This window comes from Bos grunniens, chromosome 8 (genome assembly GCF_055505025.1).
Source record: "Bos grunniens cultivar Pamir isolate PY7600 chromosome 8, Bosgru_T2T1.0, whole genome shotgun sequence".
NCBI classification, from domain to species: domain Eukaryota; kingdom Metazoa; phylum Chordata; class Mammalia; order Artiodactyla; family Bovidae; genus Bos; species Bos grunniens.
This window is the reverse complement of record NC_141172.1, coordinates 75,695,258-75,721,289: the sequence shown is the minus strand read 5'-3', so window position 1 is coordinate 75,721,289 and position 26,032 is coordinate 75,695,258. Positions and strand designations below refer to the sequence as shown.

General features: G+C 51.8%; 3 protein-coding genes across 18 annotated transcripts; 2 read left to right on the top strand and 1 right to left on the bottom strand.

The window, feature by feature from the left end:
• The first annotated feature begins 10,317 nt into the window (after positions 1 to 10,317).
• On the top strand, positions 10,318 to 11,377 carry LOC147367477 (uncharacterized). Of its 2 annotated transcripts, none has more exons than XM_086416736.1 (4): positions 10,318 to 10,376; positions 10,718 to 10,785; positions 11,032 to 11,091; positions 11,215 to 11,377. In XM_086416736.1, exons 2-4 carry the CDS (start codon positions 10,739 to 10,741, stop codon positions 11,369 to 11,371), a joined length of 264 nt encoding a protein of 87 aa, XP_086272862.1. In that variant the 5' UTR covers positions 10,318 to 10,376; positions 10,718 to 10,738; the 3' UTR covers positions 11,372 to 11,377. The 2 variants fall into 2 exon arrangements, with proteins under 2 accessions (XP_086272862.1, XP_086272861.1); XM_086416735.1 differs by lacking the exon at positions 10,318 to 10,376 and adding an exon at positions 10,377 to 10,445.
• Positions 11,378 to 12,075: 698 nt separating this feature from the next.
• Positions 12,076 to 15,078, top strand: CCL27 (C-C motif chemokine ligand 27). Of its 2 annotated transcripts, XM_086416734.1 has the most exons (4): positions 12,076 to 13,532; positions 14,155 to 14,430; positions 14,568 to 14,700; positions 14,894 to 15,078. In XM_086416734.1, the coding sequence occupies exons 2-4, from the start codon at positions 14,361 to 14,363 to the stop codon at positions 15,048 to 15,050; spliced, it is 360 nt and encodes a 119-aa protein (XP_086272860.1). In that variant the 5' UTR covers positions 12,076 to 13,532; positions 14,155 to 14,360; the 3' UTR covers positions 15,051 to 15,078. The 2 variants fall into 2 exon arrangements, with proteins under 2 accessions (XP_086272860.1, XP_086272859.1); XM_086416733.1 differs by having other exon boundaries at positions 12,090 to 14,430.
• A 65-nt stretch (positions 15,079 to 15,143) lies between these two features.
• IL11RA (interleukin 11 receptor subunit alpha) lies at positions 15,144 to 24,820 on the bottom strand. Of its 14 annotated transcripts, none has more exons than XM_086416713.1 (14): positions 24,707 to 24,820; positions 23,609 to 23,724; positions 21,526 to 21,625; positions 21,175 to 21,235; positions 19,793 to 19,962; positions 19,544 to 19,658; positions 19,361 to 19,393; positions 19,109 to 19,275; positions 18,260 to 18,423; positions 17,036 to 17,177; positions 16,593 to 16,712; positions 16,378 to 16,474; positions 16,048 to 16,130; positions 15,144 to 15,551 (listed from the first exon to the last, which is right to left on the bottom strand). In XM_086416713.1, the coding sequence occupies exons 3-14, from the start codon at positions 21,623 to 21,625 to the stop codon at positions 15,535 to 15,537; spliced, it is 1,269 nt and encodes a 422-aa protein (XP_086272839.1). In that variant the 5' UTR covers positions 23,609 to 23,724; positions 24,707 to 24,820; the 3' UTR covers positions 15,144 to 15,534. The 14 variants fall into 14 exon arrangements, with proteins under 14 accessions (XP_086272839.1, XP_086272838.1, XP_086272836.1 ...); XM_086416712.1 differs by having other exon boundaries at positions 23,554 to 23,724; positions 24,707 to 24,817; XM_086416710.1 differs by lacking the exon at positions 24,707 to 24,820 and adding an exon at positions 24,507 to 24,567 and having other exon boundaries at positions 23,554 to 23,724.
• Positions 24,821 to 26,032: the final 1,212 nt, after the last annotated feature.

Genomic DNA, 26,032 nt, shown 5'->3' with positions numbered 1-26,032 from the left:
TGATGCTGTTAAAGTGTCGCATGTGATATGCCAGCAAATTTGGAAAACTCAGCAGTGGCCAGAGGACTGGAAAAGGTCAGTTTTCATTCCAATCCCAAAGAAACGCAATGCCAAACTAACATACAATTGTGCATGCTAGCAAGATTATGCTCAAAATCCTTCAAGAATGGCTTTACCAGTATGTGAACTGAGGAGTTCCAGTACAAGCTGGATTTAGAAAAGCCAGAGGAACCAGCAATCAAATTGCCAGCATTTTCTGGATCATAGAAAAAGGGAATTCTACAATTCTAAAATCTGCTTCACTGACTATGCTAAAGCCTTTGACTGTGTGATCACAACAAACTGGAAAATTCTTAAAGAAATGGGAATACCAGACCACCTTACCTGTCTCCTGAGAAACCTACATGCAGGACAAGAAGCAACAGTTAGAACTGGACATGGACCAATGGACTGGTTCAAAATTGAGAAAGGAGTACATCAAGGCTGTATATTGTCACCTTGCTTATTTAACTTATATGTAGAGTATATCGTGTGAAATGCTGGATTGGAAGACTCACAAGCTGGCATCAAGATTGTTGGGAGAAATATCAACCTCAGATATGCGGGCCATACCACTTTAATGGCAGAAAGCAAAGAGGAACTAAAGAGTCTCTTGATGAAGGTGAAAGAGGAAAGTGAAAAGCTGTCTTAAAACTCAGCATTCAAAAAAAGAAGATCATGGCATCTGGTCCCATCACTTCATGGTAAACAGATGGAGAAAATGTGGAAACAGTGACAGATCATTTTTTCTTGGGCTCCAAAATCACTGTGGATGGTGACTTCAGTCATGAAATTGAAAGACACTTCTCCTTGGAAGAAAAGCTATGACAAACCTAGACAGTGTATTAAAAAGCAGAGACATCAGTTTGCTGACAAAGGTGTGTATAGTCAAATCTATGTTTTTTTTCAGTAGTCATGTATGGATGTGAGAGTTGGACCATAAAGGCTGAGCACTAAAGGATTGCTGATTTTGAACTGTGGTGTTGGAGAAGACTCTGGAGAGTCCCTTGGACTGCAAGGAGATCCAACCAGTCCATCCTAAACGAGGTCAGCCCTGGGTGTTCTTTGGAAGGAATGATGCTAAAGCTGAAACTCCAGTACTTTGGCCACCTCATGCGAAGAGTTGACTCATTGGAAAAGACTCTGATGCTGGGAGGGATTGGGGGCAGGAGGAGAAGGGGACGACAGAGGATGAGATGGCTGGATGGCATCACTGACTCGATGGACGTGAGTCTGAGTGAACTCCAGGAGTTGGTGATGGACAGGGAGGCCTGGCATACTGCAATTCATGGGGTCGCAAAGCGTCGGACACGACTGAGCGACTGAACTGAACTGAAAGAAATAGGGAATTTCACAGCCAGGAAGGAAGTATGAATAAAAGCTGTAGTCAGTAGTTCTGGAACTAGTCCTAGGGCTTAACTAGAATTTATTATTTCTTTTTTATATTAGCTTTCTACTGCTGTGTAACAAATCACCACATATTTAGCAGCTTCAAACAGTCCAAATGTATTGTCTCACAGTTTCTGTGGGCCAACGGTCAGGTACAGATCAACTGGGTCCTCTGCTCAGGTTTCATCAGGCTGATCTCAGGTATCAGCCAGGCTGCCATCTCATCTTGGACTCTGAGTCCTCTTCCAAATTCACCGGGTGTTGACAGTTGTGGTTTAGGACTGAAGCCCTGAGTTCCTAGAACTGCCTGCAATTCCCTGCTCCACGCCGTCTTCACAACATGGCAGTTTGCTTCTTCAAGGGCAATGTGAGAGCTTCTGCTGCTGCTGCTTATTTCTTGGCTCTGGACACTTTCCCTAAGGGCTCACCTAACTAGGTCAGGCCCATGCAGGGTAATCTTCCTTTTGACTAACTCAAAGGTAACTAATTTGGGGTCCTTAGTTATATCTGCAAAATCCGTTCACTGTTGCCATATAGTATAACCTAACCACATCATTGATATCCCACCGTATTCACAGGTCAAGAAGCCAAGAGGATTAATCCCCTCAAAGCAAGGAGATCAGACAGGGCATGCACACCATTAAGGAGGAATCTTAAATTCTGTTTACCACACTCCCTCCATGATTTATTCCCTTTATCTCCAACTGCCACTTCAGCTGGTTGACATTCTACGCCTGCTCTGTGTGTGTGTGTGTGTGTGTGTGTGTTCAGTTGCCCTGTCAAGTCTGAATCCTTTCGACCCTATGGACTACAGCCTGCCAGACTCCTCTGTCCATTTAATTTTCCAGGCAAGAATACTGGAGTGGGTTGCCATTTCCTACTCCAGGGGATCTTCCTGACCAAGGGATAGAACCCATGTCTCCTGCATTGGCAGGCAGATTCTTTAACTGAGCCAGCTAGGAAGTCCCTATACCTGCTAAGAGACCCAAACTTTCACACCCAAAGGATACTAACCCCTGATGGTCCTCCCTCATTAAGGCCACAGGATCCTCCATGAACTTTGACCACTGGGCATGGCACCACCAGTAAGTGCCCTAAGTACCCCAGGGATTATTCCCCACATACATAGCCTCTCACAGCACTCGCCCTCCCCTGCCATACCCACATCAGGATGGATCACAAACTCCATCCCTCCTCTTAGCCTTTGTGCTTGCTGTTCATCCTGCCTGGAATGTCCTCCCTCCTGCCTCACCCTTCCTCAAGGCTCTGTGGAGGTCCCTCCTCTGCATAACCTCTCCTGCCTTTCCTCTGTCCTCCCAATCCTGAGGCTCATCACCAGCCACACAGGCCACCTTCTGCTTGATTTCAGAGACCCTTGTCTCCTGCACTTCTCCTGAGAAAGCTAAGTTCAAGCTGAGAAACCCTAGGGCCCAGAGTGGCCCAAACTGCAGAAAATGAAAGAGAACGGGTGTTCAGGAAATCCTGGCAGGGGCTTTACATGAAGCTCCCGAGGGCAGGAGTCAAGGGAGGAGGGTGCACTATTGCTTAAGACTCCCTTCCCCTTCTGATGTACCGTCACCTCCAGAAGTCCTGTGCAACATCTACCCACACTTGAACTGAAGGGCCACCTCTGCCCTGTAGGCTGGGCCGGGACCCTCTGGACAGGGATAGAGGGATTGGAGAATAAGGGTGGGGTGGTGAAGCAGACCCCTTCCTGGGACTGGGGACTTCCAGAAGCTGAGTCATCTGATTTCTTGCTCATTTCCAGCTTCTTTCTGGCATAAAGAGGGCCCAGGCTCCTCAGGCTAGAGCCCCACTTCCACCAGCCACACATTCCGTTTTCTCTGTACACGAGACGCCCTCTGCAGGCTCCAGGAGGTTGGCACTCAGGCCAAGAGCCTCACACCCCCTTTCCCTATGCACTGATGCCCTCTGCAGGCCATGTGAGGTCAATAGATGGATTAAACAGAACACACACATACACATGAACACACAGGTGGGGACACCTTTACCCACATGCATATGTCCATACCCACACACATATACAGGCACATAATCAGTCACACAGCCAACCACTCACATCTATCAAGGACACACCACAGACACTTAAGTACATAATCACAATGTGGACACAAGGGCACATATAGACACACATACATTATTACACACACACACTGTCATGGGAGCAGGCACAGAAACACACATGAACATAATCTTTCCTCCTAGAGAAGGGTATTTGTTTGGAAGGAAAAAGTTAAAAAGCTACCGGGGGAACAGGGTAATAACCTGAATTGTGGACTTAATAAAAGAAGGTATTTCTATTTAATTAATTAATTTATTTTATTTTTGGCTATCACTGGGTCTTCCTTGCTGTCTGTGGGCTTTCTCTAGTTGTGGTGAGTGGGGGCTACTCTCTAGTCGTGGAGCTCAGGCTTCCTACTGCTGCAGCTTCTCTTGTTGCAGAGCACAGGTTCTAGATGTGCAGGCTCAGTAGCTGTAGCACATGGGCTTAGCTGCCCCACGGCATGTGGAATCTTCCCAGACCGGGGATTGAACCTGTGTCCCGTGCATTGGCAGGTGGATTCTTAACCACTAGACTACCAGGGAAGTCCTAATGGGGACTGTTGACTAGACAGCCTTCTATTTTGCTAGGCACTGGCAGGCTGGTTATAGTTTTGGAATAGTGCAGATAAGAGATGGGGTAGGGGCTTCCCTGGTGGCTCAGTGGTAAAGAGTCTGCCTGCCAATACAGGAAACACTGGTTTGATCCCTGATCTGGAAAGATCCCACAAGCCACGGGGCAACTAAGCCCGTGAGGCACAACTACTAAGCCCACATGCCGCAATTACTGAAGCCCATGCACCTAGAGCCTACGCTCCACAAGGAGAGGAGCCATCGCAATGAGAAGCCAGTGCACCACAAGGAAGAGTAGCCTCTACTTGCCACAACTAGAAAAAAGCAAGTGCGGCAGGGAAGACCCATCACAGCCATACATAAATAAATAAATAAAATGAATTTTTTTAATAGTTGAGGTAGAGCTAGTAAAAAGAAATTTGGAGTATGCAAGAGCTTAATCTATATAACTTGCATGAAAGCTCATTCTTAGAAGTTGAAGCTCATTCTTAGAAGCTCCTGAGCCCAGCAAGCCAGACTAAACTAACCCTACCGCATTCCAGACACTCTCAAAACAGAGAAGCCTTCTGATATTGGTCATTCATGGGAGGTGATAAATGAGAAAGGGGGATGGACCTAAGCACCACTGAGCACCCACTCACTGTGAGTCAGGCACATGGACTACCTCACAAGATACAAATTATTCCCATTTTACAGATCCCATTTCCTTGACTGTCCAGGGTTCTAAAATTGGATTCAAATACAAGAGTTTGAGTAAAAAATTCTGTTGTTTCCACTACATGAGTAATGGCAAATGCAAGGGATATAGGTTTCCATTCCTTACTCATGTTCCCAACAATGACAGAATGTTTGCATCTTCCCCACTGATCCAGATCAGGGATTGGCAAGCTATGGCCCAGCCAGCCTGCTACCTGTTTTTGTAAATAAAGCTTTATTGGAATATAGTCATGTCTAATCACTTACGTATTGTCTATGGCTACTTTGGGGCTACAGAGATAGTATGTCCTGCAAAACCTTATTTATTATCTAGACCTTTATCAAAAAGGTTTGCTAACCTCTGATCCAAACCCAGCCTCAAATGGGAGTTAACAAGTCTTATTGCCTTTGGTGTCTTAGCATTGAAGGATGACCAGAAAATAAATAAATGGGATAGATCAATAGATGGATGGATGAACAAACAGATGGACAGACATATATAGGTAGTATATCAGAGTTTGGCTCCAAATAGGTACCAGTTTTCTGCCATTTATAAGCAGTGAAACATTGGGCAAGTTAATCTTTCTGGGTCTTAGTTCCTCATCTGTAAAATGGGGATAATAATACAATGATCATTATCCAGGGCTTTTTCTGTTGAAAATGACAAAACCCAACTTAAATAGCTTAAGCAAAAAGTTAAATATGTCATATCACAGATTACGATTCAGTCTACTTCAGCCCTGGTTGGACCCAGGGATTCAAATGATGTTATCTCCATCTTTTAACCTGACTTCTCTCTAATCCTTTTTATGTGGGGGCCTTATTCCTATTATAAACAGGTGGTCTTCTAGCAGCAGAAAATATGGCCACTGAAAGCCTCAAGTCTAAATCTGCAATAGTAAGTGATCCAAAATACAGGCTCTCTTTCTCCTAACATCAAATCTCATGCAAAGCTTTGAACTGTGCTTGTGACATAAACTCAGTTCTTCAACATATTACAGTGGCCAGGCAATGAGGTACTCTGGGCAGGACACTATGACTGACAAAGCCACCAGGACCACATGAAGTGAGAGAGAAATTCTCTAAAGAAGCCAGAAAAAGGAGTATAGAAAAATGTCTGCATGAACAAAAATATCACTCACAGCATTCTACTTCAGAGATCTGCCATGAGAAAATTATTTTAAAGCATTTAGCATGGTGCATGGCACTTAAGTATCAACAAACATTAATTATTACCATAACTTGATAGATGAATGAATGTACTAATAGATGGCTAGTGGTTAAACATTGTTGTTGTTGTTCAGCCACTAAGCTATGTCCAACTCTTTGCGATCCCATGGACTGCAGCACACCAGGCTTCTCTGTCCTTCACGACCTCCTAGAGTTTGCTCAAGCTCATGTCCATTGAATCAGTGATGCCATCCAACCATCTCATCCTGTGTCACCCTCTTCTCCTCCTGCCCTCAATCTTTACCAGCATCAGGGTCTTTTCCAATGAGTTGGCTCTTCACATCAGGTGGCCAAAGTATTGGAGCTTCAGTTTCAGCATCAGTCCTTCCAGTGTTTAAACATACAGATGAATAAATGAAGATGAAGATGTGAAAAGATAGATGAAAGGCAAGATGGGAGAATAAAGAGACAAAGATGGGGAGACATACAGACACATGGATGGATGGATGGATGATGGAAAGACAAAAATGGGCCCACAGTTAGGTTTGTCACATCACATGTTCTAGGGCTGGGAATGGGAAACAAACGGCACTCCACAATTGGTGTCTCCTGAGAGGTCTCCTCTTCTGGTCTGTCTCTTGGGTCCCTCTGATCAGGTTAGGGAAACACTTGCTCCCCATCCTCATCTCTAGTTTTCTTGCATCTCTGTGAATTGACCAGCCCTTCTCCTCAGAAATCCCCTCCCAATTCTCAGGATAGGGAAGTCACGGCGGAAGAGGGTGTTCTAAGTCAAGTCGCCCTTATGCTCCTTCCGCTGCCTAGGCTCAGCTTGGAGCTTAGGAAAATAGCTGGGGAGAGGGACAGTACTGGCTGGGCCAGGAGGTAGAGTCCTAGGGCCCCGAGAGCTGGACCTGCTTCCAAAGAACCTTTGCTTTAGCCCTGCTCAGCCAAGAGAGGAACATGTCTCAGGCGATGGATGTGTAGGCACTGTGATGGGCTTAGGGACACCTGGGAGACCTTCTCCAAGTAGCTTAACCTGCTACTTGTGATTGTCCTCAGGGAATCCAGGGGACCAGCAGGATGCCATCTTTCCCACTCCAGTAATCTTAGGACCACAGAGAAGAGGCAGGAGTGAGGAGAAACCTGAGAAAGAGGGAGGCACCCCCCTTGCTCTGATCTCTAATTCTGAACTAAGCTCTGACCCTTAGCCTTAAAACTGATGTTCAAGAGACTTTTCTGGTGGTCCAGTGGTTAAGACTCTGAGCTTCCAAGGCAGGAACACAGGTTTGATTCCAGTCAGGAACTAAGGTCCCACATGCTGCACAACGCAGCCAAAATAAATAAATTAAAAGAAAAAACTGATGTTCAAATGCCTTCAAGAGGATGACACTGCAAACCTTCCCCTAATAGGGCAATTCAGTCCCCTTCCCTCGTCCAAAAAGTTGCATGTTGAGGTTCTCAGAGCTAAAGACAAACAGTGGGAAATGGGAACAGGGAAGCTATGGGAACAGCGAGTTATGAACGGGAAAAAAGGTTCACCCAGACAGATGGAGAGAGTGGGGAGTGTATTCAGTGGAAAGGTATTCTGATAGCAATTCTTGTTGTTTCGTTGCTAAGTCCTGTCTGAGTTTTTGTGACCCCATGGACTGTAGCCTGCCAGGCTCCTCTGTCCATGGGATTTCCCAGGCAAGAATACTGGAGTGGGCTGCCTTTTCCTTCTCCAGGGGATCTTCCCAACCCAAGAATCAAACCTGTGTCTCCTGCATTGTCAGATGGATTATTTACCGCTGAGCCAGTAGGGAAGCCCAGGAGCTCTTTCAATTCAACTGCTATTCAATTTAGACACAAACCACCCAGATCTAGTGTTAGATTCCACAGGTTTAAGGGCACAATCCCAACAAGCTTGCTTGAGATGCCAGCAACAAGTAGGGTCCTCAGGCTGCCTGCATTTCTGACTAACTAGCTACAAGTCCAGGAAGTTCTTAAACTCAGATCTAAGAGTTCACTAGAATGACTCATAGAACTCAGAAGTTCTATACTCACAATTAGTTTTTAATAAAGTAGGACTCTCAAGAGTCTTCTCCAACACCACAGTTCAAAAGCATCAATTCTTCAGCGCTCAGCTTTCTTTATAGTCCAACTCTCACATCCATACATGACCACTGGAAAAACCATAGCCTTGACTAGACGGACCTTTGTTGACAAAGTAATGTCTCTGCTTTTTAATTTGCTGTCTAGGTTGGTCATAACTTTCCTTCCAAGGAGTAAGCATCTTTTAATTTCACAGCTGCAATCACCATCTGCAGTGATTTTGGAGCCGAGAAAAATAGTCAGCCACTGTTTCTGCTGTTTCCCCATCTATTTGCCATGAAGTGATGGGACCGGATGCCATGATCTTAGTTTTCTGAATGTTGAGCCGAAGAATTGATGGTTTTGAACTGTGGTGTTGGAGAAGACTCTTGAGAGTCCCTTGGACTGCAAGGAGATTCAACCAGTCCATCCTAAAGGAGATCAGTCCTGGGTGTTCATTGGAAGGACTGATGTTGAAGCTGAAACTCCAATACTTTGGCCACCTGATATGAAGAGCTGACTCATTGGAAAAGACCCTGATGCTGGGAAAGATTGAGGACAGGAGGAGAAGGGGACGACAGAGGATGAGATGGTTGGATAGCATCACCGACTCGATGGACATGAGTTTGGGTGGACTCTGGGAGTTGGTGGTGGGCAGGGAGGCCTGGCGTGCTGCGGTTCATGGGGTTGCAAACAGTGGGACACGACTGAGTGACTGAACTGAACTGAACTGAATATAAATCAGGAATATCCAAATGGAAAGACACACAAGGAGGATTTCAATGCAGAGCTCCCATGCTTTTTCCCCATGGAGACACAAAGGGCACATCACCCTCCTAGTACGTGTTCGCCAACAGTACATGTTCACCAAACAGGAAGGTCACAAACTTTGGTGTCCAGAATTTTTATTGAGACTTCAAACATAGGCAAGAATGAATTGCTGGTGACATAACTCTATCTCCCCAGCCAGGTTGGCTCAAAGCCTCAATTCTGCAATGATACGGTTGGTCTTTCTGCTGACCAGCCTCTATCCCAAGTCACCTCGTCTCTTAGCATAAATTCAGGTGTGACCCAAGGGGCTCACAAATAGCAAAGAACTTGTATTAGTTGGGATATTCCAAAGATGTAGTGTCTCCCTTTCAGGAATAGGGACAAAGGCCAAATTATTATACAATAGACAGAGCCCTGCATCTGAGTGAAGGGATGTGAATCACCAAAGCTGTGGGGACCAGGCCTCCTGCAGACATGACTTGGCTGCAGCAGGGCAGGACTGCCACTGTGGGTGTGAGAGCAAGTGTTAGTAAGGATGAGTGTGGTAGAGGCACAGCTTCTCCATGCCCAGACTGCAATGCTTCCAACTGGCATCAGTGGATTTGTCTGTCACCTGTCTGTATGTAGTTCAAGCAGGGGAAGATAGATACAAGAGGGAAAAAGAGTATGGGGTGGTGGGAAGAGGAGAGGTGAATTTATTCTCCACACTTCAGCTTAAGGGAACTTTTACTTCATTCATTTCTGGTCATTTTCTCCCATACTGTCCAGCCACAAGGCTCTCTCCCAGACTCCCCAGACCAACTAGGGCAGCTATTTCCAACCTCCCACACTAAGTTAATTGCTCTTTCCTGCCTTTAGTCGAATAGCCTCTACAGCCCCCAGCCAGTTAGCTTCCTCTATGTGATCTTATTGTCTCTTTTGACCCCCACCCCCACCCCACCCCGTGCAGGTCCAACCCAGATGATAAGCTCTCTGAGGGCAGAATCTGTGCCTGTCTTCTTTACTGCTGTTTCCTCATGCCCACACACATTACCCAGCACAGAGTAGTCACTAAATAAATATTGGTTATGACTGCAGGAACAAAAATCTCCGGAAACGAGGTCTCAGTTCAGAGAGGAAGGTCTGTTGACCCATGCCACTCAGCCAACAAGTATTCCTATAGCATGGCCTGTCTAGACTGGGCCCTCTCTGGAGACCTATTCCTCCTCTGCCCAGTATAATATACATAGAATGGGTCAGACAAGAAAGGCAACTGTCAGAGCAGAAGCCAAGATGGAGAGGAGAGGGGATTGGTAAAACAGTACAGGACAGCGTCGCAGAGCTCTTTTCTTGCTGCCTGATGCTGAGGTCTCCGTCTTCCCAGGGTGGAGCTCCAATATCTGGCTCCATCCTTATAAAAGAGGGCTCTGTGCCCTGCACCTTAGTAATAAATACCGACTCTCCCCACACCACCCCCTCCCCGCTTTAGACATAGACTCTGGCTCCACCTCCTAGTGTGACATCTGGTCTCCGCCTCCTCCGAAGAGATGCTAAGGCTCCGCCCCTTCCGGGTAATAGGTAAGCCCCACCCCTAGAGCGTGACGCCGTCACTGTGACATAACGTAAAGGTCTGCTTCCGGGGTGGAGCCAGGGAGGGTGGGCGTTTAGGCTGCGCCGACCCCTCAGCCCCCCTGCAGGTGACCCTATCCCCCGAAAATCCTCACCCGGGGCCCCAAATATCCCGGCCCTATGACCTCCAAGCCCTATCCACCTAAATGCCCCATGCCCCCGAGGTGACCGACCTCCCAATCCCTTAATGTCTAGTGCTTCCCAGATCTTCAGCCCTGTCCCGAGTCTTCCCAGGGCACCTGTCTCATATTACCCGAGAACAAGTCAGTCTTGTCCACAGAATGACAGAGAAGGGGACCTGGGGTTGGGGAATTCTTGATCCAATCATGCCGCTCCCCAGGAGACGTTCGGAACCCAGGACATGTCGGGATTGAGGAGATACGAGGTGGCGCTGGAGGCGGAGGAGGAGTGAGTGGAGGCGGGGTTCTGCGGAGGAGGAACCTAAGCCGCTCCGGGGTTGGGGGGTGGGGAGGGCGCGTGTTCTTTGGGGGCGGGAGAAGCGGGAGGGGTGGGGCCTCTTAGGGGCGTGGGCTATCGAGAACCGCCTCTAGGGGGCGGGGCGGAGCCTTCCAAGAGAAGGGCCAGGCGTCCAAGGGGCGGAGTCTGTGGGGTCAGCCCCGCTCCGCCCCGCCCGGCTCTGCCTTCTCTTTGCAGGATCTACTGGGGCTGCTTCTACTTTTTCCCCTGGCTGCGCATGTGGCGAAGGGAGCGGAGGTGAGGGGCCTGCGATACCGCGGACCCGCCCGGGGAATGGGCGAAGCTCAGTCCGGGAGAACCGATCGGGGGGAAGCTGGGAGCCCCCGCCCCATCTCATGCCAGTGTCGGGTCGCCCCACAGCTCGGCGCACCCTCGGGAGCAGAAGCTGGAGCCTCTGCGGGGCCTGATGAGCTGTCTGTCAAGTGGCCTGGGCACTGCTCCCCAGCGCTCCGGCCGCAGCCTCCCCCGCCGCACCCCCGCCGCCACTACTCAGCCAGCCGGTGCATTAAAGATTTAAACCAGAGCCACCGTGCTGCCCTCCTGACTCTGACGCCGCTGCCGCCATTCGGGCTGGGAGCCCCTCTCCACGCCGGCTGTTTTCCTTACTGACAGGGCCTCTCTCCCTGATAGAGTGCCCCTCCGTGTACAGGCTCCCATTATTCCTAACGGTCCCTCATCAGAATCAACCTCCCCTTACTATCAATGACTGCCTTCCACCACCTAATCCCTCACCCCGCCACACACACACTCGTCACTCTGAGTGCCCTGTATGGAGGGAACTGAATAATCCTGACCTGGTCCTCCTCCCAACCTGATCCCCGCATCCCTAAATTCTCACAACCCCAGCTCTCTGCTGCCACCTTCCTCCTAGACAGGACTTTGCCAGGTGTCTGAAGAATCTTCTCCTGGGAGAGGATCTAAAATATTTTTCAAGTCCATAGTTGTAGGAAGTAGGCTGTGAGAGGAGGGAAGGATTCATAGAAGCTGTGCTGTCAGCCTGCCATAGGGGAATGACTTAGAACTGTTGAAGGTCTTTCCTACAGTTAACACCCCAGCTACTGGCTCCTCCAGTCTGATCCCAAGTTTAAAGATAATTGACATCAGGGAATTCCCTGATGGTCCAGTGGTTAAGATTAGTGTGCTCCCACCATAGGGAGCACAGGTTCCATCCAAGGTTGGGAAACTAAGATCCTGCATGCCAGTGTGGCACAGCCAATAAATAAATAAATGAAGTACAAAGATTCTTGGCATCAGTCCCCCATGTTACCTCCCTAGGAGAACCTAGTGGCGCCTGCTCCCTACCTTCCTTGTCTGTCTTGTCATCTAGTTGGCCTGATATCCACTAGTTCCCTAAAGTGATGAAGGGTCAGGGACTCCTAGGGGACCTTCTTTCAATTAGGGACTTGCCCCAGCACCAGGGAGGGCACCAAGAATTAAGCTAAAGAGAGAGCTCAGTTTGTGAGTGGGGGCAGAGCTGGCTTTCAGCCTGGGCCGACCCTGCCATAGCAGGCTATAGCTGGCCCTGTCTTTGGAGAAGCCAGAAGGGAGAGATGGGTACATATCTGGAAGACTTGGTTTCTTCCTTCCAAGCCCTCTGGACTGACTGGTCTGGAAAAGACTACATGGTGTGTGACACCAGCTGATGAAGATTTGTGACAAGATGATGGTACCTTAGTGGCTGCACCAAGCTCTGGGGCACAAGTCCATACTGGAGGGTGGGTAAAAGACTGTAAGGCCTCTGGTATTAGAAATTCCAAGATGAGTGACCTCTGGGTTGTGGCCACCCTCAAGAATGGATGCAGGCTCTTGAGGCATTTCCTCACAATGTCTGCATCAAGAACCCTGACCAAAGTGGAGCACCCTGTCCAACCCTGGACCTAAACCTCAGAATCCTCAGGATACTCAGACTTCCTGAATATCCACAAAACAGACTCCAGGGAAGGACCTCTGAGCCTTAACCTGGACAGGAACACGAGGAGAAGCTCGAGTTGTTCAGCCTGGGAGGGAATTAGTCCCTATTCTGGGAGCTGATGGTGCCTTCTGATTGGTGCAGCAGGAAGATGCCCAGGGAAGTGTGAGTCCCTGTCCCAAGAGTAGGCCGGCCCCACAGAGGGTAGGTAGCTGGTCACAGAGCACAAGGTTGCAGACGGCATCCCTGAAACAACCAGATAAGGGCTGGATTATTGGGTTATGACTCAGTTTACATTTCACATAGAGAGCAGGACAGGAGGGTTGAAATCTCCAGACCGAGAGTGGGAAATTCTTCAAGGTGCCAAGGGCACTAAACTTAGCAGCTTGCCCCCACCCTTTGCTGGTCCCAGCTTCCTGGAAAGGACAAGAGGAGGAAGAGGAGGCATAGTTTTGCATTGGGGTGGAGGGATTAAGGGGAAGAGGAGTTAAGGACCGGATACAGGATTAAAAGAGAAGGGACAGGAAGGAGATGGAAGCTTGGGGTTTGAGCAAGAGTATGGGGTGCAGAGGGTGTAAGGGTTGGTTGTGTTGGGATTGGGGGGCGTCTTCCAGGCCAACAATAGAGAGAAACAGGAATTTGAATAGAATAAAGGAGAGATAATTGAGCTCTGGAATTTGATGTCTCAAAAAGTCAAGGACTGGAAGCCCCAGGCCCCTGCTGGTAGAAGGCTGGCATTTCTGGAACAGGACTTGGCAAAAACAGGAAGGTAAGATTTCTTGGGTCTTTTATCTGTTTGACAGCAGCAACCTGGCACCAAAGAACTTTGATCTTCCCTCATGTGCACTCTTATCTACCTCATCCTTCCTCTGTCTCATCTTCCTGGAAAAGCAACCCCCACCTCAGTTATCCCCAAGGCACCGCATTACCACCCAAAAGGGACTTCTCCCAGCTTCTCACTCTGAATGTGACTGGCCCAGGAGAGACGACGACTCAGTCTGCTTTTGGGACCCATTCCCATCAATGTCTGCTGATAAGACAAGCAGGCTAAGACAGGAAACAGGGAGGGGAAAACGAAAGCAAGCTGGTGCCAGCCTGCCCTGTGCTCGCACCCTACCAACAGTGCCCCCATCAGAATTTGGGTGTGCTAGTGTGATTGTGTGGTGGGATGACTGTGAAAAAACAACTGTGTGGGAGTGGGACTTTGAGTATAACTGGGGCTATATGATTCTGTCTGGGGTTGTCTGACCATGTGAGGTTGATCCAGTGACAGGTGTGACTGTGAATGTGTAACTACAGGTATGTGTGAATGTCCTCACTGGATGCCACTGTGGATCCTCTGCCCCCTTTACTGTACCATCAGCCCCCATGTGCATAACCCATCTCCCCAGCTTCTCTGCCCAGGACTTAGGAGTCCATGGAAAACGGCAGTCCTAAAAAAGGAGGGGTCTGTGGTAATTAGAGCCCAGGAATGTCACAAGATGAGCAATACATCTTCACCTGCGGCTGACTCACCTGGTGCCCCAGGTATAAAAGGCACCCAGATTAAAGGTAGGGAAGGAGGAGGAGAGAGAAGGAAGTATCCAGGCTGAGCATCATGAAGGGGCCCTCACCCACCAGCAGCCTCCTGCTGCTCCTGTTGTTCCTGAGCCCAGACCCTGGAGGAGGTGAGTGAGTGGGCGTCTAGAAGGCCTGGGTTTGGATGAATGGGATGGAGGGAAAGGGGCCCAGGAAGCCCAGCCTCCAGCCTTCTGATGGAGTTTGGGGTCAGAAGCCCTCTGAACACATGGTCCTGTTCCCCTAGCATTCCCACTGGCACTCAGCACTGCGTGCTGTACTCAGCTCTACCGACAGCCACTCCCAAACAAGCTACTGAGGAGGGTCATCCGAGTGGAACTTCAGGAAGCTGACGGGGACTGTCACCTCCAAGCCTTCGTGTGAGCTTTGACTCTGCCCCTGATTTGTCCCTGACTCTGACCTCAGTCCCAACCCCGGATGCTGATCTCAACCCCATCCCGATTGCTAATTCTGATGCCAACTCAGGTTTTCATCTGGCCTCTGCCTCTAACTCCTGGGTCTCACCCTCATTCCCCCAGTTATGACCGTAGCTTTGAACCTTTCCTTTCCCAGGCTTCACCTGTCTCAACGCAGGGTCTGCATCCACCCCCAGAACCGCAGCCTGATTCGGTGGTTTGAACGCCAAGGGAAGATGCTCCAGGGAACTCAGCCCAACCAGAGTTTGGAGCTCAAAGGGAAAATGGGCTGGGGCCCCCAGAAGCCAAAGTAATAAAGCAGTGATGCATAATAGTCTCTGACTGTGGTCTCCAAGTTTGATGCACTCTCCTGTGAGTCCTGAATCTGGAGCTATGAGACATGTCAATAGACAGAACCTCCTCATTCTCTTTATTCACACCCTCACAACTCCCTCCAGGGGCAAAGCCAAGAGCATAAGACCCACACACACTCCCCAGGTACCTATATACATACATGCAGAGAACACATGTCCCCTGTCTCACATACACTTGGACACACACAGCCATACACATCTACACACATTCTTCGGGTAGACCTCCAGCTCTGGGATGAAGTCAGAGGTCCAGGCACCTTTCAACTGGCAAGTTGGGAACACAGAGTCTCATAGAAATGAGCTCCAAACAGAACTTCCAGCTGAGAACCCGCCTCCATGGGGATCTGCTGTCCTGCCTGGGTTCTATCTGTCCATCCATCCACACCAGCATTGGGTGGAATCAGCTGAAGGCCTCCAAGGTCCTCTACAGGTTTGGGACTCCTGCAAGAAAGAGGAAAATCAAGGGAGATGGTAGGACTAGATCTTGTCCCAGATCCCCTGAGAATGAGGGAGGGGACCCAGTTATGAGCCCAACACTCCAAGAATGAATAGGGCAGCCACTTTTGTGTAAGCCCCAACACCCTGGGGATGAGGGAGTAGATCTAGCTCTGGGCCCAGGCACATCAAGAAATAGGGGAGGGGATCCAGATACCCCAAGAATAAAGATGGACATCCAGCTCAGAGCATAATACCCTGAAAATGAAGGAGTCCCATCTAGGAGCCCCAGCATCCTGCAAGAGACAGAAGAGACCCAGCTCTAAGCCCAGGGACTCAAGAATGAAAGGCCCCTCTCTGAGTCCAGAAGTCATAAGAATGAGGAGACCCACCTTTGATTCCCAAAACCCTTATGAGGATTAAGGCATGTGGCTCTTAATCCATACAGTCAAAATGAGGTCACACATCTCCCAAGTCCAAACCTCCCAGATGTCACACTCACCTGGAAGCTTGTCCACTGAAATCATTGGGGCCAAGAGCCCAGATTTTTGGGGTCCATCCTTCTCATCTGGTCTCAACCTTAGCCTAGAGCACAAAAAAGAAGTTGTCTCCCTAACAATGTGGGGCATCTCAGACTCTTCCAAAAAGGTTTTATTAGTAAAGGGTCAAGAGAGCAAAGAGTAGAATCATGAAGTTGGGAGTGGAAGAGGGAGGAAGAATGGTTCCAGAATCAGATATGCTGGGATTGGGGTCATGAGGGGTAGGAATGGGTGTGGTCTGTGGGTATCAGAGCATCTGTGTAGGATCAGAGGCTAAGGGGCCAGTCACTTACCAGAGCCCCAATGCCAGGGCCCCAGCCACCAGTCCCAGGAAAGAGAAGATTCCCAAAGATGCCAGCACGGCCACCTGCTCCAGGGGGTCTCTGTGGTCTGAGGCAGAGAGTCAGATGTCAGCTGCAAGAGCAAGCCTGCCTGACCAGACTCGGTGTCCCCTTTTCCCTGGGGCTTTGTCATTCTCTCCCACCTTTGCCCATCTGCTTAAGCTCACCAAGTGGCTGTGGGTCGGGTAGAAGGGACGGCTTTGGGGGAGCGGGGCTGTCTGCCTGAGGTTCTTCCTCTGTCTGTGTGTGTTGCTGGTCCCCAACTGGTATCTCCTTCGGTAGGGGCTCTGGAGGGAGATGAGACCTGAGAAGTGTCCACGAGGGGTGGGGACAGAGGCCAGAGCCTGCCAGGTGCCAGGAGAGGCCAGGGCCGGGGTTGGACCCTGCGGCGCCTAGGAGGCAGAGCTCGAAGGGGCAGAGCCAGCTTTTGGTAAGTAAGCAGGGGTAAAGGCTGAGAGACAGGGTTAAAGCTAGAGCGGGGCTTACGCTAGGGCAGGGCTGCAGGCAGTAGCTGAAGCCTGGGGCCACAATTGCAATGTGGCCAGCTAGTCCCTGCAGATAGATATTAGTTGGCTTGGCCTCTGCCCTTTCCTTAGGCTCTGTCTCTCACCAGTGCTTGGAGTCCCCCAGGCCTCGGGGCTCCAGGAGCTCCAGGTGCCAGCATCCAGAAAGTCCCGGGCGCTGACCCGCACTACATGGGGCAGCCCAGCCACAGCATCGGTGATCACCTCCTCCAATCCAGCTGGCTCCACCTGGGAGTGCAGATAGTTCCCTGGCAGGTTATCCAGTTATAAGCACTCAGCCTTCCTGCCCTCCCACCCGCCTCCAGCCCCAGTCTGCAAAAAGCACCCTTTCCTCCCAGTCCAGTCCCTGTCAGTCTGATGCAGCCTTCTGAGCTTCATATAGGGTGGCTGGTGGTGTTAGGTCTACACCTAGCGTTCACAAGACAAAAGTGCATAGTGGTTCTGTAGATAGGCTGTGATTTCAGACTGACTGCCTGGGTTCAGATCTTTGCTGTGCCACTTACTGAGTGACCTTGGGCCTCTCTCTGTGCCTCAGTTTCTCCATTTGTAAAACAGAGGTGAATAGACCTAAAGGAGATAGTACATGTGTACACCTAAAGTACACCTAAGGCTAAGTCACTTCAGTCGTGTCTGACTCTGTGCGACCCCAGAGACGACAGCCCACCAGGCTCCCCCGTCCCTGGGATTCTCCAGGCAAGAACACTGGGGTGGGTTGCCATTTCCTTCTCCAATGCATGAAAGTGAAAAGTGAAAGTGAATTCGCTCAGTCATGTCCAACCCTCAGCGATCCCATGGACTGCAGCCTTCCAGGCTCCTCCGTCCATGGGATTTTCCAGTCAAGAGTACTGGAGTGGGGTGCCATTGCCTTCTCTGAAAGTACACCTAAAGGAGATAGTAAATGTGAAGCACAGTGCTTGGTAGACAGTGTTCAGTAAATATTGGTTATTATCTGAGGCAGCAGCTCCCTGGGCCTGATGCTAGCAATCTCTGCCACCTCCAGAGGTGGGAATTCACCTTTATTCACACATGAGTATATCAGTGTCTGTGCCTCTGGGTGAAAAGCCCTCCCTTTCCTAGAAAAGTTATTTTTAAAAAGTCACTGCTATCTACCCACAGATGGGCTGACATCAGTTATAGCCCTGGAGGGCGGAGGGAGGAGGCGCAGTCCCTGTGACAAGGCCTGGCCTAGGGAGAGTGCTCTGTAGGCGGAGAGCCCACGGGGCATCAGTGACCTCCCAGATCTGAGGAGATCTGGAGGATCTAGAGACAGGACACACAGCCCCAGACCAGGGTGCACTCCAAGGCCTCACCGTAGACCAGGCTGGATGCTGTGCTGGACGGTACTGCAGACGGAACTTGAGCAGGAAGTGGGGCTGGCGGGGCCAGGAGGCAGGGTATGTCCAGCTAGCACGCAGGCGGCGAGGATAGCCAGGCACTGACTCTACCCGGAGGCCCTGGGGCGGGTCAGGGCGCACTGAGGGCAGGTGAAGGGGGAGGGGGGGACACAAAGTCAGAGCACAAGAGAGGTGCTCATCCTTCCCCCATCGCCTCCAGAGGGAAGGCAGGTGTGTGCCTAAAAGTCCCAAAGGGGCAGCACTGCCAAGGAACTTGGGGAAATCTTAGGCTTGATCATCCCTTAGGCTCAGGATCTGTCATCCCTGTTATCTGAGGATGGATTTTTGAAATGTTTATTGAGTGAGTTAAAGAGTGATCTGTTTTCCCTCCAAGGAAGATGAGTTGGCCCAAATTCCAGCCAGAGCCTTCATGATCCCCTCCCACACACAAGTCAAGAGGAAGCCAGTGAGGGGTTTCCACTGGGCAGGGAAGATGTGAGATGGAGCTGCATTCAGCACTGGGCCTGGAAGCAGAGAGGCAGCACTGGGGTTGGGCAGCCAGGAAGGACTTGAAAGGGAAAGGGGTGGTGGCAGTAACCTCTAGAAGCTGAAGGAACCCTGCCTCCTAGGGTTCTGATCTCTTTGGATTCTGCTGAAGTCTCCCTGGGGGCCATCTGTGTGCTGAAATAGACCTGTGTTGGGAGGGAACTGTGTGGGAGCTCAGCAGAAGGAGGGTTATGAATTACGGGGCTATCTATACTCTGGGGTCCAATCTGGGGTCTCTGTGGTAGGGATCTGGGGAGACCTCTAGGACTGGGTACTCACAGATGCTCTGCAAGCTCACATCCAGCAGGCGGGTGCTGGCCCCCAGGGGGTTCACTTCAGTCACATTGATCCGATACTGGCTCCAGAACTCTGCCCCATGGACTATACAGCGGGCCGCCCCAGGGGGGTCCTGTAAGCATGGCCAGGGCCCTGTGGATGGGCTCATCCTAGGAGAAAGGATGTGGTCTTGGACTCTGGAAATGCTCACTGTGGGATCCAGCTGGAGCCCCCAGCTTCCCCCTCACGTCCTACCTTTGGCCATCAGCTCCCGGCACAGTCTTCTTCCTGGCAGGGAAGAGGTCATCTGAGGTCAGGAAGGAAAGGAGGGTCCTCCCTCTCTCTCAGGCCTCCTTCAATACCTCCCCACCTACTCCCACACCCACATTTTGCTATACACCCAAATATATAGGCATACACAGCCGATGCTGGACACACCTGTAGGAGGTGAGGTAGCGGGTAGGTAAACCGCTAACCTGGCTGGGACTCCAAGTGCAGGAGAAGTTCTCATAGTCAGCAGCCCGGCAGGAAACAACGGGGCGGGCCGGGGGGTCTAGAGGCAGAGCGCGCAGCTGGAGAGTGAGACGCCCCCAGGCCCTCCCCATCCCAGAGGGCTTCCTCTGGGCCTGCAGTCCCTCAGGAGCCCCACTTCTCATCACCCCCCCACAACACTCCTCCCCAACTCACAGCCTAGCCGCAGGGTCACCATGCCCCTAAGTGCACCGTCCAGGGTCCGGCAGGTATAGGTGCCCTCGTCAGTGCTTTCTGCTCGGGCCAGGACCAGTTTGGGCCCTAGCCCAGAGGCAGGTCCCTGGAGCAGCCTTGTCTCCCCGTCCCGAAACCAGGACACCGGGGCCCTGAGGGTGAGAAGAGATGATGATAGATGGAAGGAAGAGTCAAAGTATGCGTCAGACCATGCCATAGCTCTCCCCTGGCTTCTTGGTATGCTTGTGGTAAAATTCAAACTCCGTTTGCTGGCATACAAAGCCCCTGGTGATCTAGCCCTCACCTTACTTTTTTTCTTCATCACCTCCCTCTCTCCCCTTCCACCACTGCACTTCAGTTAGGTTGTGCTTCTTTCAGTTCAAGACTGTGGCGCTCAGGAATTCCCTAGTGGTCCAGTGGTTAGGACTCTGTGCTTCCATTGCTGAGGGCCCAGGTTCGATCCCTGGTCGGGAAACTAGGATTCTGCAAGCCAGGTCATGGCCAAAAATAAATAAAGTTTAAAACTGTGATTTTTTTTTTAAAGTATGGAACTCACTCCCACTTCAGGGCTTTGCACTAGCTGTTCTCTCTGTCAGGAATGCTTGCTTATACCATAACCTTGACTTCCCTGGTGGCTCAGACGGTAAAGCGTCTGTCTACAATGCAGGAGACCCGGGTTCGAGCCCTGGGTTGGGAAGATCCCCTGGAGAAGGTAATGGCAATCCACTCCAGTACTATTGCCTGGAAAATCTCATGGACAGAGGAGCCTGGTAGGCTACAGTCTATGGGGTCGCAAAGAGTCGGACACGACTGAGTGACTTCACTTTCACTTCACTTTCAGAAATCAGCTTCAATATCACCTCCTCATGGATTTCCCTAATGGTCCAGTGTCTAAGACTCCACATTCCCAATGCAGGGGGCCCAGGGGCCCCCAGGTTTGATCCCTCATCAGGGAATTAGACCCCACATGCCACAACTAAGACCCAGTGCAACCAAATAAAATATATATATATCACCTCCTCAGAGAGGCCTTCCCTGATGACCAATAAAAAGTGATCATTCAGTTCTCCTCTTCCACATCACTCCCTTTTGATTTTCTGCCCTGCAGGTATTACTACCTGGCATCTTGCCTGGCTTGTGCACTGCTGTATCCCAGGTCTAGCTAGAAGAGACCAGGCAATTAGCAGGTGCTCAGTATATGTAGGTTGAAGGTTCAGTTGAATAAGGATGGTTTGAGGGTTAGGACAGAGAGATGAAGGTTACAGATACAAGGGGCAAGGATGGGAGGGGTCTGAGGACTGGGCAAGGTCAAGAAAGCGTCATGAGAGGGTTCCATCAACCCAACAGGCCAGTGGAGCACTTACCCAGCAGTCACTCCAGGGCAACACAGCATCAGGGCCCTGCCAAGCTGCCCATACTGGACCCCTGTGGAAGGCACTTTTGAGCAGAGGCTCTTCCTTTCCCTCTCTCCCATCCTACCCCACACTTTGTGAGAATGACAGGATAAGGGATGGACTTTTAAGACCCGCGTGGGGTCATAGGGTCAAAGCATCATGTTATAGTCTGGAGAGAGCTCAAAGGGCAGGGTGGAGAGAGAATGTTGCCAGGTTGGATGTCAGTGGTTGGGAGGGTCACAGGGCAGGCCTGAGAAGGGGCTACAGTGCTGGTGGCATCACAAATCAGAGTTGGGGGTCATAGAGCAGGATTCTTCTTACCTGGGGGGCCCCAGGCCTGGGGGCAGGGAGAGGAGGCAGACACCAGGGCTGCAGCCACGGCCACCAGGACCCTGCTCAGCCCTGAGCAGCTGCTGCTCATCTGCGGGAGAAAAGCAAGGTCAGCGATACCACATGCCCAAGATGGGAGGCTAAAGCCTGCCTCCTCCTCTTCCAAACTGGGGCTTTCTAGGAGGAAGAGGATCCATGTGGGGTAAGGCTATCAGACATCATTGGAGGATCTGATGTAAGGTCCCCTTTCCACCATACACCTAGTGCTGTGTGTGAGTACACACACACACACACCCCATCACACACCATCACACCCTCCTTCTCAGCCATGGGCTTAGGGCCCAGAACAAAAGCCGGAGGCAACAGCCTCTGCCAGCACCGCCACCCCCCCACCGCCCCCCACACCACCCTTGGCGCCCACCCCTGGCACCAAGCGCTGGCTCAGGCTCCATCACTCCCATTAACTCCTCCAATCCAGCTGTTGGGAATTTCGTGTCCATCCCCAACTGGCCCAGGGACAGCCGCTGCCTCTGACTGACCTGTGGCCATCCTTGTCACCCTGGGGCGGGGACTGTCAAGAGTAGGTCTGAGCCCACCCTGCTCCCCTGCCATGAGGCCTAGCCCTGCGCTGGCTGCCAAGCCTGGCCCCTTGCTCCGGCTATTTGGGCCGCTCCTGTGAGCCTGACTCTGGAATCTTGTTGGTCTCAAGCCTGGGAGGCTGGACAGGGCTAGGGTGCAGGCTGAGGCTGCAGAGTTAAGCAGATCCAGATGCCCGAGCTGCTGCCAGAGGCTGGGGCGGGCGAGGAGCCAGCAGATGGAGACAGGGTGGCGGGAGGGGAGAGGAGGCTGAGGGGAGCTAGGAGCCCGGGGGAACAGGAGGCTGGGTGGGGGCCACGGGACCAGAGATGCCCAGAGATGAGGACCGGGAGGCGGTGGGGGCTGGGCTAGGGCAGCAGGATCTCACAAAGGCTGAAAACATAACCAACTGTGTATGTGTAGGGGATTGGGGTGCTACAAGAGAGGGACTCAGACTGGGAGAAAACAGGAGGAGAAAGGCAGTGGGGAGGTGGGAACTGGGGCAGGAGAAGGGGCAGATGGGGAAAGGGCCCCAGGCAAGGGCTCTAGAAGAGGGAGAGCCCAAATCCCCCCACCCACAGAACTGAGCAGGGACCTCTATGGGTCTGTGTGTCTGTCCGAGTGTGTCCAGTGGCTTACCCCAGCCCCCCAGCCACATTTACCCTGCTCAGCCCTGCCCTACCTCGGTGATCCCAGTGGCTGACCGTCCATGGCCTCCAGGACTTCCTCCCACCAGCTACAGTACCGTCTCAGCTCCACTCAGTTCTGCGACCCCAGAATCGTCCCCTCCTTCCCCTTCCCTGCCCCCGCCCCTCTGCGCCCCCGCAGCTCTGCCGGCCCCTAGCCAGGCCCCCTCCCCCTCCTCCCTCCTCCCCTCCCACCCCCTCTCACCCAAGGCCCTGGGAAGGGAAGAGGCCTCCCCCAAGTCTGGAAAGGAAGCCACAGGCACAGGCAGGCACAGCCAGAGAGAAAGGAGGGCTGCTCTGTCTCTGTCAGTGAGAGGTTCCCTGTGTTCTCACACAGCCAAACACAGGCACACTCAAGGGGGCTTCCCTAGGCACCATCAACAAAGACACTCCCCTGAACACACGTGGACACACTCAAATGTAAAAGCAGACACACACTTGTGCTTCCACTCTTTTCATACTAACTTCCCAGCAAATATTTCCTTAGGGTACAGCTGGCTGTGTTTTAAGGGGAAGAGAGGCCCCATGTTGAGGGATATAAAGAAAAGCCAGAGTCCAGCTTCCTCCTCCCCTGGATGTTCCAGCCATTTCTCACCTCCCTCCACCTCCCCGCTCTCCTCTTCAGGCCCCAGCACCAGGAAATGCCTTTGGTCCCTGGTGCCAGACTCACAAGACCCACACTTACCCTCAGACACACACTCTTAGGTACAGCCACTCAGTTACACCGATACACTGAGACATGTACATTTACACATACCCAGACACGCACAATGGCACAGACATCGAAGTCTTCCTTGCACAGTCACACATACACTTAGCACTCCGCCCCTGGGATGGGGGTCACAGCACTCCCTGTGAGCAACTCCTCATCATGGTTTAAGCTTCTTCTTCCAAGGGGCTCTTAGCAGAGATCCCTGGAGAGACGAAACTGTGAAGAGACATAGAGTGTGAGCTCTAGGAAGAAAGTAATAGGGAGAGAAAAAGACATAGAAAACTGAGTCAGGCAGGGAAACAGAAAATACGAATCAAAGGGCCAGTGACAGGAGCACTGAAAGAAGGGGAAGTCAAGTGTGTTGGGATGGGTCCTTCCACGCAGGCCACTGAGTAGAAAGGTCAGTGTCATCAGCTACCTACCGAAGTGGGTCCCCAAGATGCAAACCCAGCTCCACCCCTCCCCGGTCTAACAGTCAGGACACAGGATACACGTGGAGTGCAAGTCCCATTCTTACTCTGCCACGGCTGAAGTCACACCTGAGCACACATAAACCCAGCCACGCACTCTCACGCTGGCAGACACGATCTCAGATCCTGCAGAGACCTTCCCAAAACACAGTTGCCCCGCTGTGCTCACGGGCCGTCTCACCCGCACAAACGCTTGACCCAATCTCTGCCCCCACACTGCACACTGACACACGCACACGGAATCGCACACCCGCACAGCCACATGCAGACTCAGCCACAAGCACAGCGACACCCGCAGGCATACTAGCTGACAGTTGCACCAAGCGACTCTGTTGTGAAGTCTCGCACACTGACATCGTCACACACAGCTTTGGCAGTCTCACAGGCGCGCGCGCGCACACACAAACACATACACACACACACACACGCACACTGACAGTCCGTCAGTCGCTCAATCCCACACCCCCCTGCCCCGCCCTCTCCTGGCGAAGCTCCCGCCAGTTCACCCGCGGCCCCATCAGGCCTCACCTTCCGCGGCCGCCGCCGCCAGCGCCCTCCGCCCTCGCCCTCGCCCTCACCCTCGCCCTCTGCCCCGGCCTCGACTCCCTCCCGCCCTGGGGCCCCGCCGTGGGGGCGGCTCCGCCCAGGCGCCAATGGAAGGAGCAGGGTGAAATAGGGGGGGTCTCGGCCCATTGGAGCCTCCAACTGCCAATCACCTCCACCCCCACCTCGGCCGGACACTTCCTGTCCCGTCCAGGACTGACGAGGCTGCCGCCGGGGGACAGAGCGTGGAGCTGGGTTCCTGGGTCCGGGCCCCGAAAGCCCCTCCTCCTGGGACCGCGGGATCCGAAGCTCCCAGGCCCCTCCCCCTCCCAGCTGTCCGCAAACAAAGCCTCAGGTTTTGTGGCTTAGGAGCTACTGGGCAGGTGACCGGGGAAGCTGAAGGTGCCCCTGACTCCAGATAAGACAAGGAGGTGGACTGCTGTTAAGGCGGTGGGTCTCAAATGTCACTGGACATCGTGGTTTTATAACCGCCAAGCCACACTCCAATTAAATCAGTACTGTTTAAAACTCCCCAGATGACTCCAAAAGCAGGCCATTCAAAGGTAGTAGGAATGTATGTCTTAAGAAACTAGCCGCCCATCTAGGGTTCCATTCCCCAGTCAATGGGGGCTCAAGGAAAATGTGTGCCACGTTTGTCTGAGCGTCTTCAAAACAGGGCAACACTCCAAGTTGACCCTTCCCCTCCAGGGTCTCTTAGGAAGACAGGACCCCGGGCTGGAAGGCAGCGAAGGTTATCCTGGGTCAGGGTATTACGGTCCTGCCTGATGTGATTCCCCCTACCACAGTCTCAATTCCCTTGGAAAGAAAGGAGACAAAAAGTGTTCTGGCCATTCCTGCATCACTCACAAGCTCCTGACTTCACCTAAATGTTTGGAGGACCCTAGGTGCATCACATCTCCTGGGTTGTATGACTTGTTATTCCCGCAGTTACAGTCTTGCCAGGGAAACAGGTCCAGAGAAGTGTGGCTGGACCCAGGGTCAGTCTGCAAACCATGCCCTCCTTCCAGGCCTCAGGGCTCCTAACTCTGGCAGCCCCTCCCTGCCAGGGCTATCTTCTGTCCTCTGCAATGACTGGGGCACAGGGGCAACAGAGGTGTTCAGACACTATGCATACATGCTGCATGTGGGAGTCTGGAAAGGCCAAGGACAAAAAGCCACGTACACGTTCCCTGCCCGCCCATTCAGCCCCTGTGGGCTGGAGCAGAGCCAAGATGCAGCCACTCACAAAGCCAGGGTTCTGGCCAGCGGCCCAGGGCCTGGCCACTGACCACTGGGACTAGGATCCTCCTCGCCTGATGCCCACTAAACCCTCAGTCCCAGGCTTGGTGAGTTGACACCCTAGGGATGGTGCAAGGGAGGCTCTGGTTTTCCCTCAGCCAAAGATAAGAACAAAGGATTCTAAAACAATTTTAAACTGGGCTGCCTTTGTTACCCTAGGAGTAAAAGACTCTATAAGCCACACATGACATTGAGTATTAATTTTGTTCAGA

Bases quoted from the DNA above. Each gene is read 5' to 3' on its own strand.
- LOC147367477 (XM_086416736.1), top strand. From the start codon at position 10,739: ATGTCGGGATTGAGGAGATACGAGGTGGCGCTGGAGGCGGAGGAGGA. The intron at 10,786-11,031 runs GTGAGTGGAGGC...TTCTCTTTGCAG, and splicing joins GCGCTGGAGGCGGAGGAGGA to GATCTACTGGGGCTGCTTCT. The intron at 11,092-11,214 runs GTGAGGGGCCTG...GTCGCCCCACAG, and splicing joins ATGTGGCGAAGGGAGCGGAG to CTCGGCGCACCCTCGGGAGC.
- CCL27 (XM_086416734.1), top strand. From the start codon at position 14,361: ATGAAGGGGCCCTCACCCACCAGCAGCCTCCTGCTGCTCCTGTTGTTC. The intron at 14,431-14,567 runs GTGAGTGAGTGG...CTGTTCCCCTAG, and splicing joins GAGCCCAGACCCTGGAGGAG to CATTCCCACTGGCACTCAGC. The intron at 14,701-14,893 runs GTGAGCTTTGAC...TTCCTTTCCCAG, and splicing joins TGTCACCTCCAAGCCTTCGT to GCTTCACCTGTCTCAACGCA.
- IL11RA (XM_086416713.1), bottom strand. From the start codon at position 21,625: ATGAGCAGCAGCTGCTCAGGGCTGAGCAGGGTCCTGGTGGCCGTGGCT. The intron at 19,276-19,360 runs GTAGGACGTGAG...CCTTTCTCCTAG, and splicing joins CCGGGAGCTGATGGCCAAAG to GATGAGCCCATCCACAGGGC. The intron at 17,178-18,259 runs GTGAGGCCTTGG...CTGCACTCCCAG, and splicing joins AGCATCCAGCCTGGTCTACG to GTGGAGCCAGCTGGATTGGA.